Below are 15,892 nucleotides of genomic sequence, written 5' to 3'. Positions count from 1 at the left end.
CGAAGCAGCCATTTTCTTTTACACTTGGTTGAATGGTAGACATATCTTTTTAATCCAGAGTTGGGACTGTCATGTTACGGTTAACCGTATCCTTAAAGGTGGGTTTCCATATGAAATTATACCTCATAGTGTTTATGTCCCTCCAATGTCTGATTCCTGACAAAAAAAAGAATCCCTTCTGTTAATTTATGTTGAGAACCATTTCAAGATAAATACTCCAAATGTAGGCCCAGATTCATACAATAACGTAAACTCTATCTAATCTGAGATTGCAGGGAATTCACTAGCAACGTACTCCTTGGTTGTGGAACCACAGCATGCCATCAAAAATTAATGGGAAAGGTCTTTATAGCTGGTGGTTAAGTGGCAACGTGGCAAGGCCATAATAAAGACAGGAAGGATTCAATGCACTAGACAATGAATCTCAGAGCGGATAAATGGTATGAGTGAGCCGGCCTGGAGTGCTGAGGTGAGGCCTTCATGCTGCTTGTTTATCCACCGAACATACAGAACAACATACACCCCTCCATCTGCGTACGTTGAAGCCGGCGCGGCCGAGCGCAACTGGGTAACATGGTTGCTGTCCACTTGAGTTGCCCTGCCAAGGGGGTCTGTGGGAAAAGCAACCTTACAAGCAACCCTCGGTTCCCAGGACTCTTATTATGGAAGGCTCTCCCAGCAATGTATGTTGTTCCATCCGCAGACAGACGGCTTCCTCGAATGCACACATGTATGCACAGTGCACACACACACAAACATACTGTACTCTCTCTCACACACGCACGCACACACACACAGACACACACACACACATACAAATGCCACCCTCACCCCTCTGCACACACCCTCACACTCACTCTCTCTGGTGTACACACACATACAGTAACCCCCAACCCACGACCCCATCCCCCTACACTCATCCCAGGCCCGTGTATGTGTTCGGCCTGCAGCGGTGTAGCCTGTGACAGCCCACGGGTACCTTCAGGTCAGAGGCCCTCTGTTGGTTGTCCAGGGAGAGCTGCTCGATGCTCAGGGCGTGCTGCTCGTTCTCCTGCTGCAGCTTGGTGTTCCTGACCTGCTGCTGCTCCTGCTCCTTGGTGGCTCGCTCGTTCAGGATCTGCCGGGTCGGGGGTGGATGATGGAAAAATTTAATAAAATGTCACATCTAGTAACGTTTCCCCTCACCGGTAGCCGTGAATGTCTTCATTATGCTCTCAAATGTTCCTTTCAATAAAAATTAAACCAGGCCAGGTCCAGCCTGGCTTACTGTATGTGCGTGGCTGGTTTGTTTCTGTTCAGGACTGGTAGGACGGAAGGAAGGAAAGAAGGAAGGAAAGCCGAATGCCCCGCCCACAGGACCACCCGAGCCACTGCCAGAGGAGACTGCGAGAAACCCCATAGACGCACTACCTTTAGCCGGACTGTCTTGTCTGTCAGAGGTGGTGATCTGTGGAACAGTCTGGCCACAGAAGAGACCAGAGAGACAGTCTTATCGGAGAAGAGACGAGGGAGGGGGGACACTCAAACCACATAAGAACGTTACGAGACCAATACTTTGATTTGGGTCCAGACAGCATAGCATGTCAACTGTACATTAGGCCATGCCATCGTCTTTTGTAAGTCAAACCTTCTGGAATAAACCGCTTTTGCTTGAGGTTCAAATCCCGTGTTGGAGAGATTCATTTGGAATACACCTGAAAAAGAGACACTGGACTGTGTGGTATTGTGTGAGATTGGGGGCCGTCTTTTATTGAAATCAAAACACAACGCAGAGCTGAAATAAGGACAATAATAAAAGGCAACGAAAGTCATCAGTAGTATAGTATAGAGTATGTAGCCTATGGTATAGCTTAGTATAGTTAGTATAGTATGGTGTATAGTATGGTATAGCTTAGTATAGTTAGTATAGTGTATTGTATATATAGTATAAAACTAACAGCTTGTATGGCAGGGCCTATAGCATAGGAGCCTTAGCTATTGTACTACAATTTTGAACATGGTACTATGTTTAATGTATGTATATTGTATTCTGCTGTGTACCATTCCACTATGTATATTTTCTCAGATGTTTTCATACCAGCCATGTCCTAACCCTTGTATCCACTAGGAACAGTCTTTAATTCCTGGCAGGGGGACTGCCTTTGGAAATTAGCCTCTGGCTATAATTGGTTGGATGCATTTACATTCTATGTGCATTTTATGTTCCATGAATGTTCATCAATGTGCTTGTCCCTCTTAACAAATGAAATGAATGAAATGAAGCTAGTCATGCCACTGAAATAGCTGTGAATTGAAATGACATGAAATAATGTCTGATAAATTAAGATAGGTCTTGTTGCCTGGACACATCAGTTCCAATGCTTCCAAAGCTAATCCAGCACAATAAGAGCAGGATAGCCAGTTAGCTCATGAGCTCATAACAACTAGCAGCAGCTTCCATAACATTAATGGTAGTGGTCAGTGGCTAGAGCAGTTACACTGATGATTCCTGTAACGTTAGCTATTTTGCTGAAATTAGTTCAACTTCTGTTTCTAGCAGACCTACAGCGGCGGACCTCCGGCCGAATCAGCACAGGTCCACGTCTTTAAACAATTCCATAGTTTTAATTTTTCTATGATCAAAGGGAATTAAAAACCAGACAATAGGAGACACTCATAAGACAGGACAGAACACAACAATAACATGTACCATGCCCTTCCAGTCTAAGACCAAAACCCGAGAGGCTATGTGGATTCTGTCCCTTCCGTTCCAGTGAGTCTACAGAAAAGGCACAATCTGAGACGGTTTAGGTTTCAGAGAGCGGGGGCAGGGTCATGCACACTGCTCGGGTCCCTGGACTGGCGGTGGTTGGTCTGCCCAGGGGTGGAGTCTGGAAGAGCTGGTGGTGGGACTTACACCAACGGTACATTCTGAATGGGGGGAGGGGGTGATGGATTTTGTGCCATAATAGCTGTTCTAGGGTCCCAAGATCTATCAGTCGAAAAGGCACTAAGAAAACCAAAGGGGTCAGGGCACAAGGGAAGGAAAAGAAAAGAAAGGAACAAATTGGGAGTTTTCCCTAGTCCAGGCTAGAACGGAGAATGCCATTGTTTTCGACATCCCCAACTGGGAATCAAACCCTGGCCTCCAGCGTGGGAGTCCAGTGCTTAGCCCATTATATCACCGAGGGGTCTGAAGGTTTGGGAAGGCCTGGGCTTTTTGTTCACGTACATTCTCTCCCATCCTTCTGAAACAGGGGAACAGAGATTACGTGGTTAGAAGTCCAAGAAAGGGAATCGAACCCTGGCCTCCAGCGTGGGAGTCCAGTGCTTAGCCCATTATATCACCGAGGGATCTGAAGGTTTGGGAAGGCCTGGACTTTTTGTTCACGTACATTCTCTCCCATCCTTCTGAAACAGGGGAACAGAGATGATGTGTTTAGAAGTCTCTGAACGGGAATGGAACCCTGGCCTCCAGCATGGGAATGCAGTGCTTAGCCCATTATACCACGACAGGGGGGGGTCTAATGATTTGGGAAGGCCTTCCGTCCGTCTGGAAAAACTAAACATTTACCACATAAATATATGCAAAGTATAGCCTAATATATAATGGGTAATTACTGAGACACCTATACTGTAGGTATAATTTCAAAACAGGAGTATTTCAAATTAGGGATGGGAATTTCGACTAATTTTAAAACCGAGTAACCTAACCTGATCCTACTCGAGTAACCGATTAGGACTACTCAAAAATAAGATTACTCAAAAAAAGCGCATTTAACCCCGGCCCCCTCGGTGGGGAATACGTTTTTTTCCGCCGTTATTACCGTAGCGGTGCTTTCATGTCTCGTCCATCCCTACTAACACAGTACGTAAAACTGACGGGACACATTGGTGTAATTGTGGTAACTTTGCGACGTCACCAGCAGCGGACCTAGCTGACACCTAGCTGACACTTGCCTTTTCAGTCGCAAAATAACCAAAATAGCCGTCCTCAAGTACACTGTAAGGGAACGTAGCCGCCACTGCTGCTTAAATCCGTAACTACGATGTAATTAAATAACGTGACAATGTGGTTACATCACAGTCCCAATCTGACTTTATTGGAAATGTGTCACAGTGGGTCAGAACATTTGTAAATTACTTAGGTTTTAAAATAAATTTTGAAGTCATAGTTACAGAATTGTGAGGAGAAATCCTGCATGTCTGTTTTGTGTGTAATTTCTCATTTACAGTTAATATTAACACTAAAGATTTGCAGTCTAGGCCTAATAAAAATAATGATAAAAAATATGCCTATGAATAAAGTCCTAATTTTGCAACCTAAATGTGAGCAATGAACGCTGAGCAGTGAACGTAGAATGCAAGGCATTGGGCTACTTTCTTAGGTGACACAATTGAAGAACTAGACAAACAAGTTACACACTCTGGTACAGTAGGTGGCTGTATGCACATTAAAGTTGTTTGCGATCCGCCACTAAACCCAGCGAAGGAGAAGAAGAACGAGGAGGGGTTAAACTTCCGCCCCGTTTGAAACAGAAGCGATTGAGAAAGACCAACATGCCCGCGACAACACAGATCCTGTAAGTATCTCAATTTCAATGTATACATTAGTATGTATACATACATACTATGTATTTTGGTATCGTCCTAGATAAAACACCAACGTTATGTGCAAGCTACCCTTTTGTAATGATTATCTATATGCAGATGCTCTCTTTCCAATGTTAGCTAGCCAGCTAACGTGATTAGCCTTTTTCGGGCAATGGTGGAGTCTTCTCGAGTCTAGCAGGCTCGCGCGAGCTCCTGCACGTTCGTACTGTTTCATCGCTTGGAATAAAATGCGATAATTAGCTTACTCATTGATTTCGCATTAACCCACGACACCGTTAGTAGGTGTTCGTTTTTAGGCATTCATTTTTCCGAAGTTAACGTTAACAGAATACTAGAAGCCCCAACAACGGAGCTAGGCTAGCTAGCAGGATTTGTTATAGCAGCCATCTTGGCTCATTTGGTTACAGCAGCCATCTTGGTGGATTTCATGTTACTCTTAACTGTTGAAATGGTTGCTCATTCTGTCAAACGGGGAAAGAATTGTGTACTACGTTTTCACTCACATACAAATCCAAATTTTGCATAATAGGTACTCATGATGTGGACTACTAATAGAGGCGCTAAGACGGGGACAGGCGTGGCCAGGGGCAGTCCTGGGACAGCACCACAGGCTCTGTGAGTCTTGTTCAGTTGAATGCCCTCATGAGTATCAACAGAAGAGCACCATATACATATGCACACATACACTCTAACATGTCGCTCTCTCCTCAGCTCAGCCCAATGGTCTCTGATGGTTCTGTCTGGCCAGCCCTTAGGTGGAGAAACACCTGATCATCAATATAGGCAGGCACACGTAAGTACAAATGCACATACGTTTCCATAGATGGGATAAACAAATGGGGATATTGATATTGAGTTAATGTTAGCTGTAGACATGTGAGATTCATAAGACGCATCACTGACGCCAGTGACGCCACAATATCAGGGAAATTGAGCAATTGCTTCCCTGTAGTGCAAACTTGCAAGATTCGCTCAGTTATTAACCCTTCTTGCCTTTTTTGTTGTTGGTTTTCTCTCTCCTCCTTCCTCTCTGTGCAGTTCTCCTGTGTGCTGAGCCGCTATCCCATGTATTGCCACTGCTGACAGGGTAGAGCTCAGCCCCATGCAGAAGTGAGTGATGAGGAGAGGGAAGATCATTTTCCCATTTTTTTTCCCTCCAGTTTTAGGAACCGTCTCAAGAATGTGTTCCCCACTTTTATGCCTTTAAATCAGGGTTGGAGTATTCCAGGTGTGTGGCCATGGCCATGAACACCAGTAGAGGAGGGAACCAAGTGTCTCATTCTCTCTCCACAGTTGTGTGGTTGTAACCCCCCACTAGCTACATATTCATTCAATCTTTATTTAACCTCGTGAATCAATTGAGAGTAAGCTCTCATTTACAATGACGTATAATCACTCTATATTTGAACTTGTACTACAGGTGAGATAATCCTTTTTAATGGTCTCTCTCATTCGCTCTCCTAGCTGTGATGTTAGAGTTGTGCAAGACTTGGGTGTTCTCCTGCTCTGAGTGCCCATTCTCCTATACCTCCCAGATCTACCTCCACAAGCACATCAAGAGGAGCCATGACAACCTGTCTCTGCTGAGGAACACACAGAGCATTATGAAGTAGCCAGTGCCTTGGCGAAGGTGTTTGAGCAGCAGTCATCAATGGATTAACTCCCAAGACACAAGGAAGAGACAGCGCAACACACGCTATGACTCCAGTGACGAAGGTAATATAATAAAGTGCATTCAACAGTCCCAAAAGAGTACTACTTGAGTTGACTAATCTGAGCTAATTTACCTCTACTATATGTTCCAGTGCCCAGGCAGCCGGTCGGCAGAACTCAGACCAGACCAGCTATGCCAGGTGCCAGAGCCGGAAGGCCTGCTCTGCCAGTTATCAATGCAGGTATCCATGCATGTTTGTGTTGGTGAAATGTCTATGCATATTTGCACACTTACAGTTAACTCAGGACTTTCGGAAGACTCATGTACTCAGTTCACTAATTCGCTCATCTCACATCTCACTACTCGGCAGTAGATGTTCATTGCCCGGGTCCTTTGAGCCAAGGCGCTGTGAGCCCAGGCCCTTCAGCCCTTCAGACGTCCAGGCACGAGCAGCATGCATCAGCGATTAGCACCCCGGCCAGACCAGGTCAGGGTCTGACATGTCTCATGTCGAGTTGATTCTTCCCCTTATGCCAGAATCACTACGCCGCCAGCACCATAGTTTCCTGCTCATCCCTTTATCCTCTGGTTTTCAGGTAGTTCTCTGATGCCATCGCCTGTGAGACCAACAGCTCCAGCAGTGTTGCCATCAAGCTCTGCAGATGCTGGTATGCTGAATTTTGTGAACTACTTCATGCTGCATGTAGGGATATACTTTGAGCTGAATATCCATTATGGGACCGTACAATTACTTATAGCCACATCTGTGTTTAATATCCAGACTTCCAGAGGATGATGTGTCAGCAGTTCTCCAGCGTCATGCAGAGTCTGAGGGAGATGGCACAGACAATGATGAGGCTGGAGCAGAGACTGTCCGGCGAGTCTGCAGACAGCTATCGGGGAGCAGTACTGGATGACCTGCACCCTGCTAAAACGGAGGAGGAGCTGCTGGTCTTGGAGGAGCAGCTGAAGTACAAGGATCATCAAAGGAAGATGGTGAGTAACTTCAGGGCAGAACTTTGTTCCTTATTTTTGCAGGGAAGTGTTAAGGAAATGTAAAAGTAAATGATTGTCTTTATGTTTTGCAGACACGATATCTGAGTTCCATTGGCGGCAAAGATCTGCCAGATGTGGTCCGGCGGGTGCTGTCAGCCATTGCCATACACAGAGTGTGGTGTGTCTACAGCGTCCATGGGAAGAGGGGGAAGAAGCCTCTGAAGAATATGACCCTCTATAATGTCATATTACGTAAGGGATTGTTCATATTTTCGCAAAATAATACATTGTCTTTGCTTCATGCCATGTGCATTGAAATCATTCCCTTTTTGGTTAAAAGGTGCAGTTATGGCCTGTAAGCCAAGCACCACTGTGACGGAGGTGTCTGCCCAGCTGCAGGAGATGCTGAAACATGCCCCTGCTCGATTCAAAAAGGTATGTGATGTCAGGCAGTTAATTTTCTCGTATCCAGTGACATGGCACGCTTCCAATGAACGTATGCGACTTGCTTTTACAGCCATTTCATTATGTCCTTAGGCATCTGCTCCAGCCCAGCTGACCTCCCCAGCCCAGCCCCTGACCGCAGCTCCAGCCCTGACCACAGTGGAGTATTCAGAGGAGGATGACCTCTTCTGCCCAGACCCTCGATTCAGATGTGGGTGACCCCCAGCCCGTCTCCCTAAACCTGCCTTTCCAGCCTGCCAGGATGGATGCCTTTTTTGTAAATAGTTTTTGTAAATTTTAACCTTTTTTTTGTGGGATACAACGGTCTGTTCCCGGTCTGCCTGCCACAGAATGCGCACTGTTTCATTTTTGTTTTTAGAACTTTTGCAATTGTCAGATAATGGGTTGCTAGCCAGAGCTTTTACATGCTTTTTTTTGCTTTTCTGGCTATGCGTAATGTGACAGACCGTAAACCTCATCCTTGTAAATATGTATACTTTTAATTTGTAATGTACTTTGTGTAATAAAATGTTCTAAACTGTTAATGGTGTTCAGTCTTATATTGGTTTGTATCATAATGCTTGCTGCTATATCCCCATATAGCATTAATTCGTTTTTGTACTGGTAAATGCTAAATATAGCCAGTGGTACTGCAAATGCTAAATATAGCCAGTGGTACTGCAAATGCTAAATATAGCCAGTGGTCAGTAAGTGACCATATTTGCACCGTGCGAAAAAGACGTGCAGACCAAGTCATATAAATACCTGTAAATCTAGTGTCAGCCAAGTGAGTTTATTACGGAAGTTCCTGCCCACGTTTTTTGCACGCGGCCGCACCATATTTGCACCGTGCGAAAAAGACGTGCAGACCAAGTCATATAAATACCTGTAAATCTAGTGTCAGCCAAGTGAGTTTATAACGGAGGTTCCTGCCCACGTGATCACGTGCGTTCTTTGCACGCGGCCGCAACTTCGGAATGACGTGTCGTTCTTACGTAGCGGCTACTAAACGGCAGATCTCGCGTTTCCGTAAATGGCCGCGTAATTTCCGCACGCGGCGCAGATGAATCGTCACCTATAGTTGCCGTATGTAGAACGTTTGCGCAACCTGCGTGTGTTAGTAGGGATGCCCTTGCAAATAAACATATTTAAAAGCCGATGTGTGGTTGGATGCATTACATATCATCAGATTGAATAACCCACAGGTTTTCATGAAGCTATCGGAATCGAAAAACACAGCCTTTTAATGTGGATGCACTGCCCAGCTCATAGCCTATTATCGTTAGGCTACACTGAAAACTCTAAGCCTACAATATGCAACCAGACCTCTAATTTAATAATCAAAATTAAGTATTAAACCAAGCCTTTACTGACAATGCCGGATAACAAGTGAATGAATTTTTAGCGTTATCTAAATAGCACCGCGGCACTCACTGCCTATTTCCAATTTATTGGACAATAATGGATGTTTCGGCGTCAAGCCTTCATTAGAGAAATGTCCATGCAAAACTTAATAGATTTATTGAACAATAGGCCTATTCATTCAATATTTATTTATGGCAGGCTGGAAAACTATAGGAGTATAGGCTATACGCGCATGGACCTGTGCTGGTACTCGCTGTCTTTTTCAGCACCACCTCATTACCAACATGATTAGCCCACCGCAAAATGATGGGAGTGCTGCGTGGAGCCAGAGTACAAAGTCCACTCACACCACTGCCTACTATGCACAGTATGCAGATAAACAAAATCAGAGACCCGGTACCAGCGTTTAATTGTCAAAACAAAACAAATGAAGTGGCATATATATATATATACATCGATCTATATATATCGATCCATAAAATGCTTTAACACTATGCAAAACCACGGTGTAGTTTGATCCGAAAATGCTTAACAGTATGGAAAACCGAACCATGGACAGCTAGCATTAGCAAGCCCATGGGCTAATTATTGCTAGTTTTCGTGACCACTTAACTTTGCACCCAAGAACTGTGTCCAAGTAAATAAATATAGCTTTTAAAACGTTACCAGTTAGCTGGCTAGACAGTAGTCAACTAGTAATCAGTCATCACTGCCCCTGACTGCATTTATTATTTTTACAATCGGTGCACTTTCAGATATTCCGTTTAATAGCCAGGCAGGGGGGTCCCCCGGGATCCCCAGACAGCTGACGAGTCATGCCCTATCTAATATATCTGATCATTGGTTGCCTGAAAGAGCCGCAGTGACGTTGGCAGCGCCTTTCTGAAAAGTTGAGATGGCAATGTTTTCAAACAGCCTGAGCGCTCGAAAAAAGACTCCGTATACAGCACTTTTCTCCAGGCAGCCGCCAACGCTCTATCCTCATTGGTAACAATTGAAGAAGGGCACAGGCGCTCAGAAATGCGCGCTTTCACGGCCAAACATATTGTATAACCTTTAGATTAACCGAGTAGTGTTTATTTTCCGACTAGCAGATCGCCTACTCGGGTACTCGAGTACTCGGTTAACCGTGCACATCCCTATTTCAAATGTTAATTACTGCACAAAAAATTCAATAACTGACATAGCACCACCAGGTAACCACATTTTTACAAACTTCTATAACATCCAGTGACAAAATATCATCTACACCATAGCTTGAGCCTGTGACCTTCGGCATGGGAGGCAGACACCCTATCCACTACACCACTAGGATCTGGAAAATGTGCGATGTCATAGTGTTTTTGTTTTGATGTTCTGAGGCCACTGCCTCTTGTGGTGGCAACATAGAACTGCAGGTCAACAACACGACGGAGGAAGGGAGGGAAAGAGTGAGGGAAGGAGGGAGGGAGTGACAACCGGACATTTGCTATCTTTGGTTGTCCAATTGTCGCTGCTGTTGAGGTCGCAAACCCTCGCAGTCAGCGATCCAGAAGAGAGAGACAGCCACCTGATTCTTTCAAGCCTGTGACCGTGACTCCAACACCGGAAGGGGTCGCTGTAGAGCAGCGGACCGTCATGCTGGAATTAAACTAACCACCCAAGGGAGTGGCGGCCTAATATGCCACTCCCCTGTGGGATCCGGCCAGGTTCAGGTCTGGCGCTACCAAGGCGCGAACCCCGGTCCCCGGTGGGCAGCTGCGGCCCCCAGCAGCCTTTTTTTGACACATTAGAAAGCAAGCGAGACTACCAGCTGACAGCCTGAATTAACACAGCCTTGATGGCTTAGTGATGAAGTGTCCAAAACTCAAAACAACAAAGCCTGTTCATGTGAATTCAGATTAGGCCAAACTACGGCAGTAACAGCACAGCATTCATCACCATCCAACTCCCACCCCTGACGTGCCAACTTGGCACTGCGATGTGAACAGACTGGAAGAAGCCATGGATGGGGAATGAACGGGAGAGGTGATGGCAAGAGTGGTGTGTGTGAATTCATGTGTGCAAGCCTCCTTATGTGTACGTGTGTACAGTATGTGTGTGTGTGTGCCTACAGTACCTACCTGTGTGTGTGTGTGTGTGTGTGTGTGTGTGTGTGTGTGAGTGTGTGTGTGTACATGTGTGTGCGTGTGTGTATGTAATAGAGACAGTTAGGACGCATTCAGACGGCAGATTTTTCAAATGCTAAAAAAGCGAGGCGCACATTGCCCCTGGCAGGCGCTATTCATTCATTCATTGCCAAGCGACAGAACACAACAGTCATAGGGCACTTCCTCCGCGGAAAAGTTAAAATATGTTCAACTTTTCGGCGCTGATAAAACGCAAGACGCCTCGCTTCGGCAGAGCAGCGCGCCAAAAGGCTGAGAGCGCACTTCCCCATAGACAACAATGACAACAATGCTTTGACAAAATCTGCCATGTAAATGCGGCCTTACAACCCAATGTGATGGCAGATATAGGCCTTAGATGCCATCACCAATAAGACTCTTCTCCATGTCATAATTGATCAATAAAATATGTACTGTCTGTGTCATCTACTGTCAACATCTACTGTGTAGACAAGGATAATTGTTTTAGGTCAACCATTGACTTATGTACTGTAGGGGCTTGTGCTCAAGCCATCTTGTCTGTGTTATGAGCTTAGTTAGGCACCAGATGGATAGATAGGTATTCATAACAATAATTTATCTGATTGACTCAGGTCATTCCGACCTAGCTTAGAGCACCATATTTGGTAATTCCTTCCTAGCTTTAAAAAAAATAAAAAAATAAACATGTATAAGAACCGTATTGATATGGATACGGATATACATTTTTTTTCCTGGATAAACGCCTGAAAGAATGGGGTCGTCTTATATGCGGGGTCTAGACTTTTACATGTTATTATACATGGACAACAACAGATGGCGCCAAATAGCCTGTTCCCCTCCTGACTGAGGCCAGCCAAAGTTGCTCATAACTAACATTAGAGCCCCATTATAGCCATAAGCTCCTTCACCCCTCCCTTGTATTTTCAAATGTGAAAACTACGGCAGTGAAAAACAATCTGAGTCTGGTAATCATGAGTTTGTCATTACAATAGTGTATTCTGCCTGTTATTGTAACTATTTCGGTTCTTGGGTATTTTTTGGTAAGTTTTAACATAGAGTCAACCGGGACTTCCTTGTTTTGTCACCGGCCTGCGTCAGATAGGCTGGTTGTTTTTTCACTGTGAGATGAATATAGCCTACTAGTAATTGGTATTAGAAATACCAAATAGATTATAGTTTATTTTCATAAAAGAGTGTGTTTTTATCATTATTTCCAATAAAACAAATTTCTATATAAAAACAAGATTTGGTCTTTTAAGTCTTTTTTTTAAAATGAGTCTTGAAAAAGGGGGGTCATCTTAATCGGGGTTGTCTTGCTGTATCTCTGCCTGAGTGCACTGAGTGTTGCCGGTGTTTGCAAATATCCTACAGCATTAATGTCTTAGTTAAAGATGGTGCGTTCAAACTTTATTGATTAATCTCACTCTTGGGTACATGATTATGAAATTTAGATGCGTGCAGTGGTAAATTCCTACGACACCAACACCATCCATCCCAGGTGGAGTCATCATGTGGTGTGTGCGTGTATGTCCAGCAACTCTGGCTCTGTTTGTAGCTGTTTTCATTCACTGTTGCACTTATTGCTGTATTATTGTTGTGGTTATTGTACTGTATTTATTGTTGTATTGTTTGTTGTGATCTATTGTATTGTATTATTATTTATTTTTTACTCAGTGACATCGCAAATGAGGACTTGGTCACCGTCAATGTATTTTCTGAGCCTAAATAAAGGTAATGATGAATGAATGAATGAATGAATGAATGAATGAATGAGTTTGTGTGTGTGTGTGTGTGTGTGTTTGTGTGTGTGTGTGCGTGCGTGTCCACCTTCTGCTCTCTTAGCTGCTGCTCCAGCCTCTGCTGTTCCTCTTGGATGCGCTGGCACTGCAGGCTCAGCGCCTTGATGTCAGACTGCCTGGCGTCCAGGTCGGTGTGCAGCTGCTTCACTTCCTTCTCCAGCTTTTCCTTCCTCCGCGTCTCCCTGGAGCACTCGTTCTGACGCACCTGGATGTCCTGCTGGAGCTGGGGGGGGGGGGGGGGGGGGGGGGATCAGAACAGGTTAGAGGCAGTTTGAAATGTGGGTGTGGGTGGCATGCCGCCAGAGGTGGGGGCACGTGGCACGATTCAACAGCAACAATGCCTCGCCAAAAAGCTTATCAGGTTCATCCTGTTGAGTGTACACATGTATGCTCAGGTCCCCAGTGGATTTTTGGAAGTTTGCCATGCAGGGATGTGTGGAAATTGCACAGACAAGCAGAGCTTTTGGAGTACCGAAAATGTAAAAAGAGGACCTACACATAATCTAAACGTTTGGTTAAATGTTGTTGCATGCGCCGTCATACACAGAACACCAGCGTCTGCCTTGCCATTGAATAGGTGGAGACACCCTGCCCATAAGAATCACATTTCTATTTTGTTTTAATGAACATTTGGGAAGTTACCTGAGATATGGTCTCCATGGCCTTCTCCTTCTGGACCTCCATGTCCTGCTGAGTGGCTGTGGCCTTGGTGAAGTTCTCCCTTAGGGTCACCACCTCGTCCAGAAGCTTCTCCCTCTCCCCGGACATCTCCTCTTTCAATTTTAGCAGGTCGTTCACGCTGGGGAAAAGGGATTACAAAACGTCAATGGTTGGTTTAGCATCGGAGCTCAGGAAACCAGACGAATCCCATGGAGAACCTACAGTACAAAGCATCTCAGAGTCGGAGTGCTGATCTGGAACCAGTTGTGTCAGCTATAAATACTGTACAGGTATGGGCAAGAAACTAGATCCACACTGCAGGGAAAGGCAGGGGACTAGGCCTTAATGGGTAGGAACATTGAGTATGACTGACGACTCACTGACCTGTGTTCTTGACCCACGGACAAGCCGGCTCCTTGTTCAACAAGTTTAGTCAGGTTTGTGATTTCTTCTTTCAGTGTGTGAATGGTCTCCTTGGCTCTTATCTCTTTGTCATGAGCCGAATCCACCATCTTCCAGGCTTTCTCGATTTCCTACAAGGCCAGGTGAGAAAAGTGTTGGACAAGTTTGACAGAATGGCCAAGTAGCCCAAATTACAAATGAATGAGAAATGCTGAGCTACTGTACATGTAGGCTGTAGTATTCCCCTAAATAATGGTATATCCTGCTCCACTCGATTAGAAGTGCACAGCATGTTGTAGGCTACATTACGTAAGACTAAGCTGACGCTCTACAGCTACACACTAATGACAACCTCCAGCCTCCTAACCCAAAGGCTGCTAATTTGGCTGCTCTTTCACACATCTCTGTTCTGTATCCTCTCATGCTCTAGCAATAGGCTACCTTCTTCAGAGAAGTGATGGTGGTCTGGTCTTCCTGAGAAAGCTTCAGAGCCGTAGCCACTTTGACAGAGTTGGAAACTATCTCTGCGTTCAGCTCCCTGCATTTTGTCATGAGCCTCTTCTCGCTCTCGTGGGACTTTTTCAAGGCATTGGTGAGTTTCTCGTATTCCACCCTGAACTTTTCCAGGCTATTTTCCCCGACCAGTTCGTTAAGGACCTCCTGGAATTCTTTCTCAAGAGACTCAAAGCTGCTCTCCTCCCGCTCCGACTTCTGAGCTTCAACCTGGGACACACACACACACACACATACACACACACATGCATCAAACCTGAAAAAATTGACAGGATCTAATGGAAATAGCCTACCTGCAATGAGCAACCCATTATACTTGTGAGCAGGGGCAGTGGTGACTAAAGAAGTGGGTATACTCTGACTAAAGAAGTGGATATACTGTAGCAGATTTTTTTTTTTTTCTTTCTTCAAATTAGTGGGTATACTGTGTGACAATGGATAAAGAAGTACCTCCGTATACCCTCCACACTGCTGGTTAGTTGCTGCCTGCACACTGCCCCCACCAACGCCAATCAACACATCAAGTTGACAGTTGTTAGAATGTTGGGAGTTTAAAATTCAGCTGCACAATCCATCCAACCAACGCCAACAGTCACCAGCAAACAACGTTGCTGTTGGTTGGGGCAGTGCAGACACCTTTACAGAAGAGTTGTGTAGGCAGACATCATCAAGGCATAAGTGTCTGGTCCTAAAGCATTTTATCGCATGTATTCTCTGTACATCATTCTGAAAATCTCTGGTCTCACGACCAGGTTGCAACCACGTGAGACTGAAGTTAGGCAAGCCCATTATTGCTAGCAAATGTTAGCAGTTTCGTAATACTTCGTAATACTTCGTATATAACTACGTTAGACAAGCCCGACCTACCTCCATATTCTCCTTTTCTTACAAAATTATATAATTTTCAAACGTCAGCGACACGAAACAATGTTTGTTTTAGCTAGCTAACGGTCCGGCCTTTTCCATTCTGATGTTTTGAATGTTCTCCAAGGAAACGCGTCCTCGTATCCAGGCAACCGTGCGGAAGGGGGCACAGGGATGATCTCGTACTCCAATTCCCCTCGCGCACCCTAACGTTTATGTTACTTTTCCTCAAATAAATCGTCTGATTCATGCTGTATCGGGTGTTGTTGTGTACGTGTACACTATGGATGTATTAATAGAACAGTGTACACACTCATAGAGTGTTGTGCAGAGAGCACAACACTCTATGAGTGTGTACACGTACACAACAACACCGAGAAGAAGTAGTCATTTTTGACAGCTACATAGTGGGTGGAGTTTAATCAAAGAGGGTTTAATGGTGAGTATGAATTGCAGTTTTAACCAATTAGAAC

At 44.9% G+C, this 15,892-nt stretch overlaps 1 protein-coding gene across 1 annotated transcript in view; it reads right to left on the bottom strand.

Annotated features, from left to right (window-relative positions):
- The window catches only part of cfap58 (cilia and flagella associated protein 58), a gene marked incomplete at both ends in the record, with an annotated part of 33,311 nt that extends 17,883 nt beyond the window's left edge, over positions 1 to 15,428 (bottom strand). Inside the window, 6 exons of the mRNA XM_084453801.1 lie at positions 980 to 1,117; positions 13,009 to 13,203; positions 13,623 to 13,779; positions 14,025 to 14,173; positions 14,484 to 14,765; positions 15,423 to 15,428. Of these exons, the coding sequence (XP_084309927.1) occupies positions 980 to 1,117; positions 13,009 to 13,203; positions 13,623 to 13,779; positions 14,025 to 14,173; positions 14,484 to 14,765; positions 15,423 to 15,428 (927 nt within the window). The remainder of the gene's footprint in view (positions 1 to 979; positions 1,118 to 13,008; positions 13,204 to 13,622; positions 13,780 to 14,024; positions 14,174 to 14,483; positions 14,766 to 15,422) is intronic.
- Between the last annotated feature and the right edge of the window lie 464 nt (positions 15,429 to 15,892).

This window comes from Borostomias antarcticus (genome assembly GCF_949987555.1).
Source record: "Borostomias antarcticus genome assembly, chromosome: 2".
Taxonomy (NCBI): domain Eukaryota; kingdom Metazoa; phylum Chordata; class Actinopteri; order Stomiiformes; family Stomiidae; genus Borostomias; species Borostomias antarcticus.
Note: the sequence above shows the minus strand (reverse complement) of the source record. Positions and strands in the feature narration are given on the sequence as shown.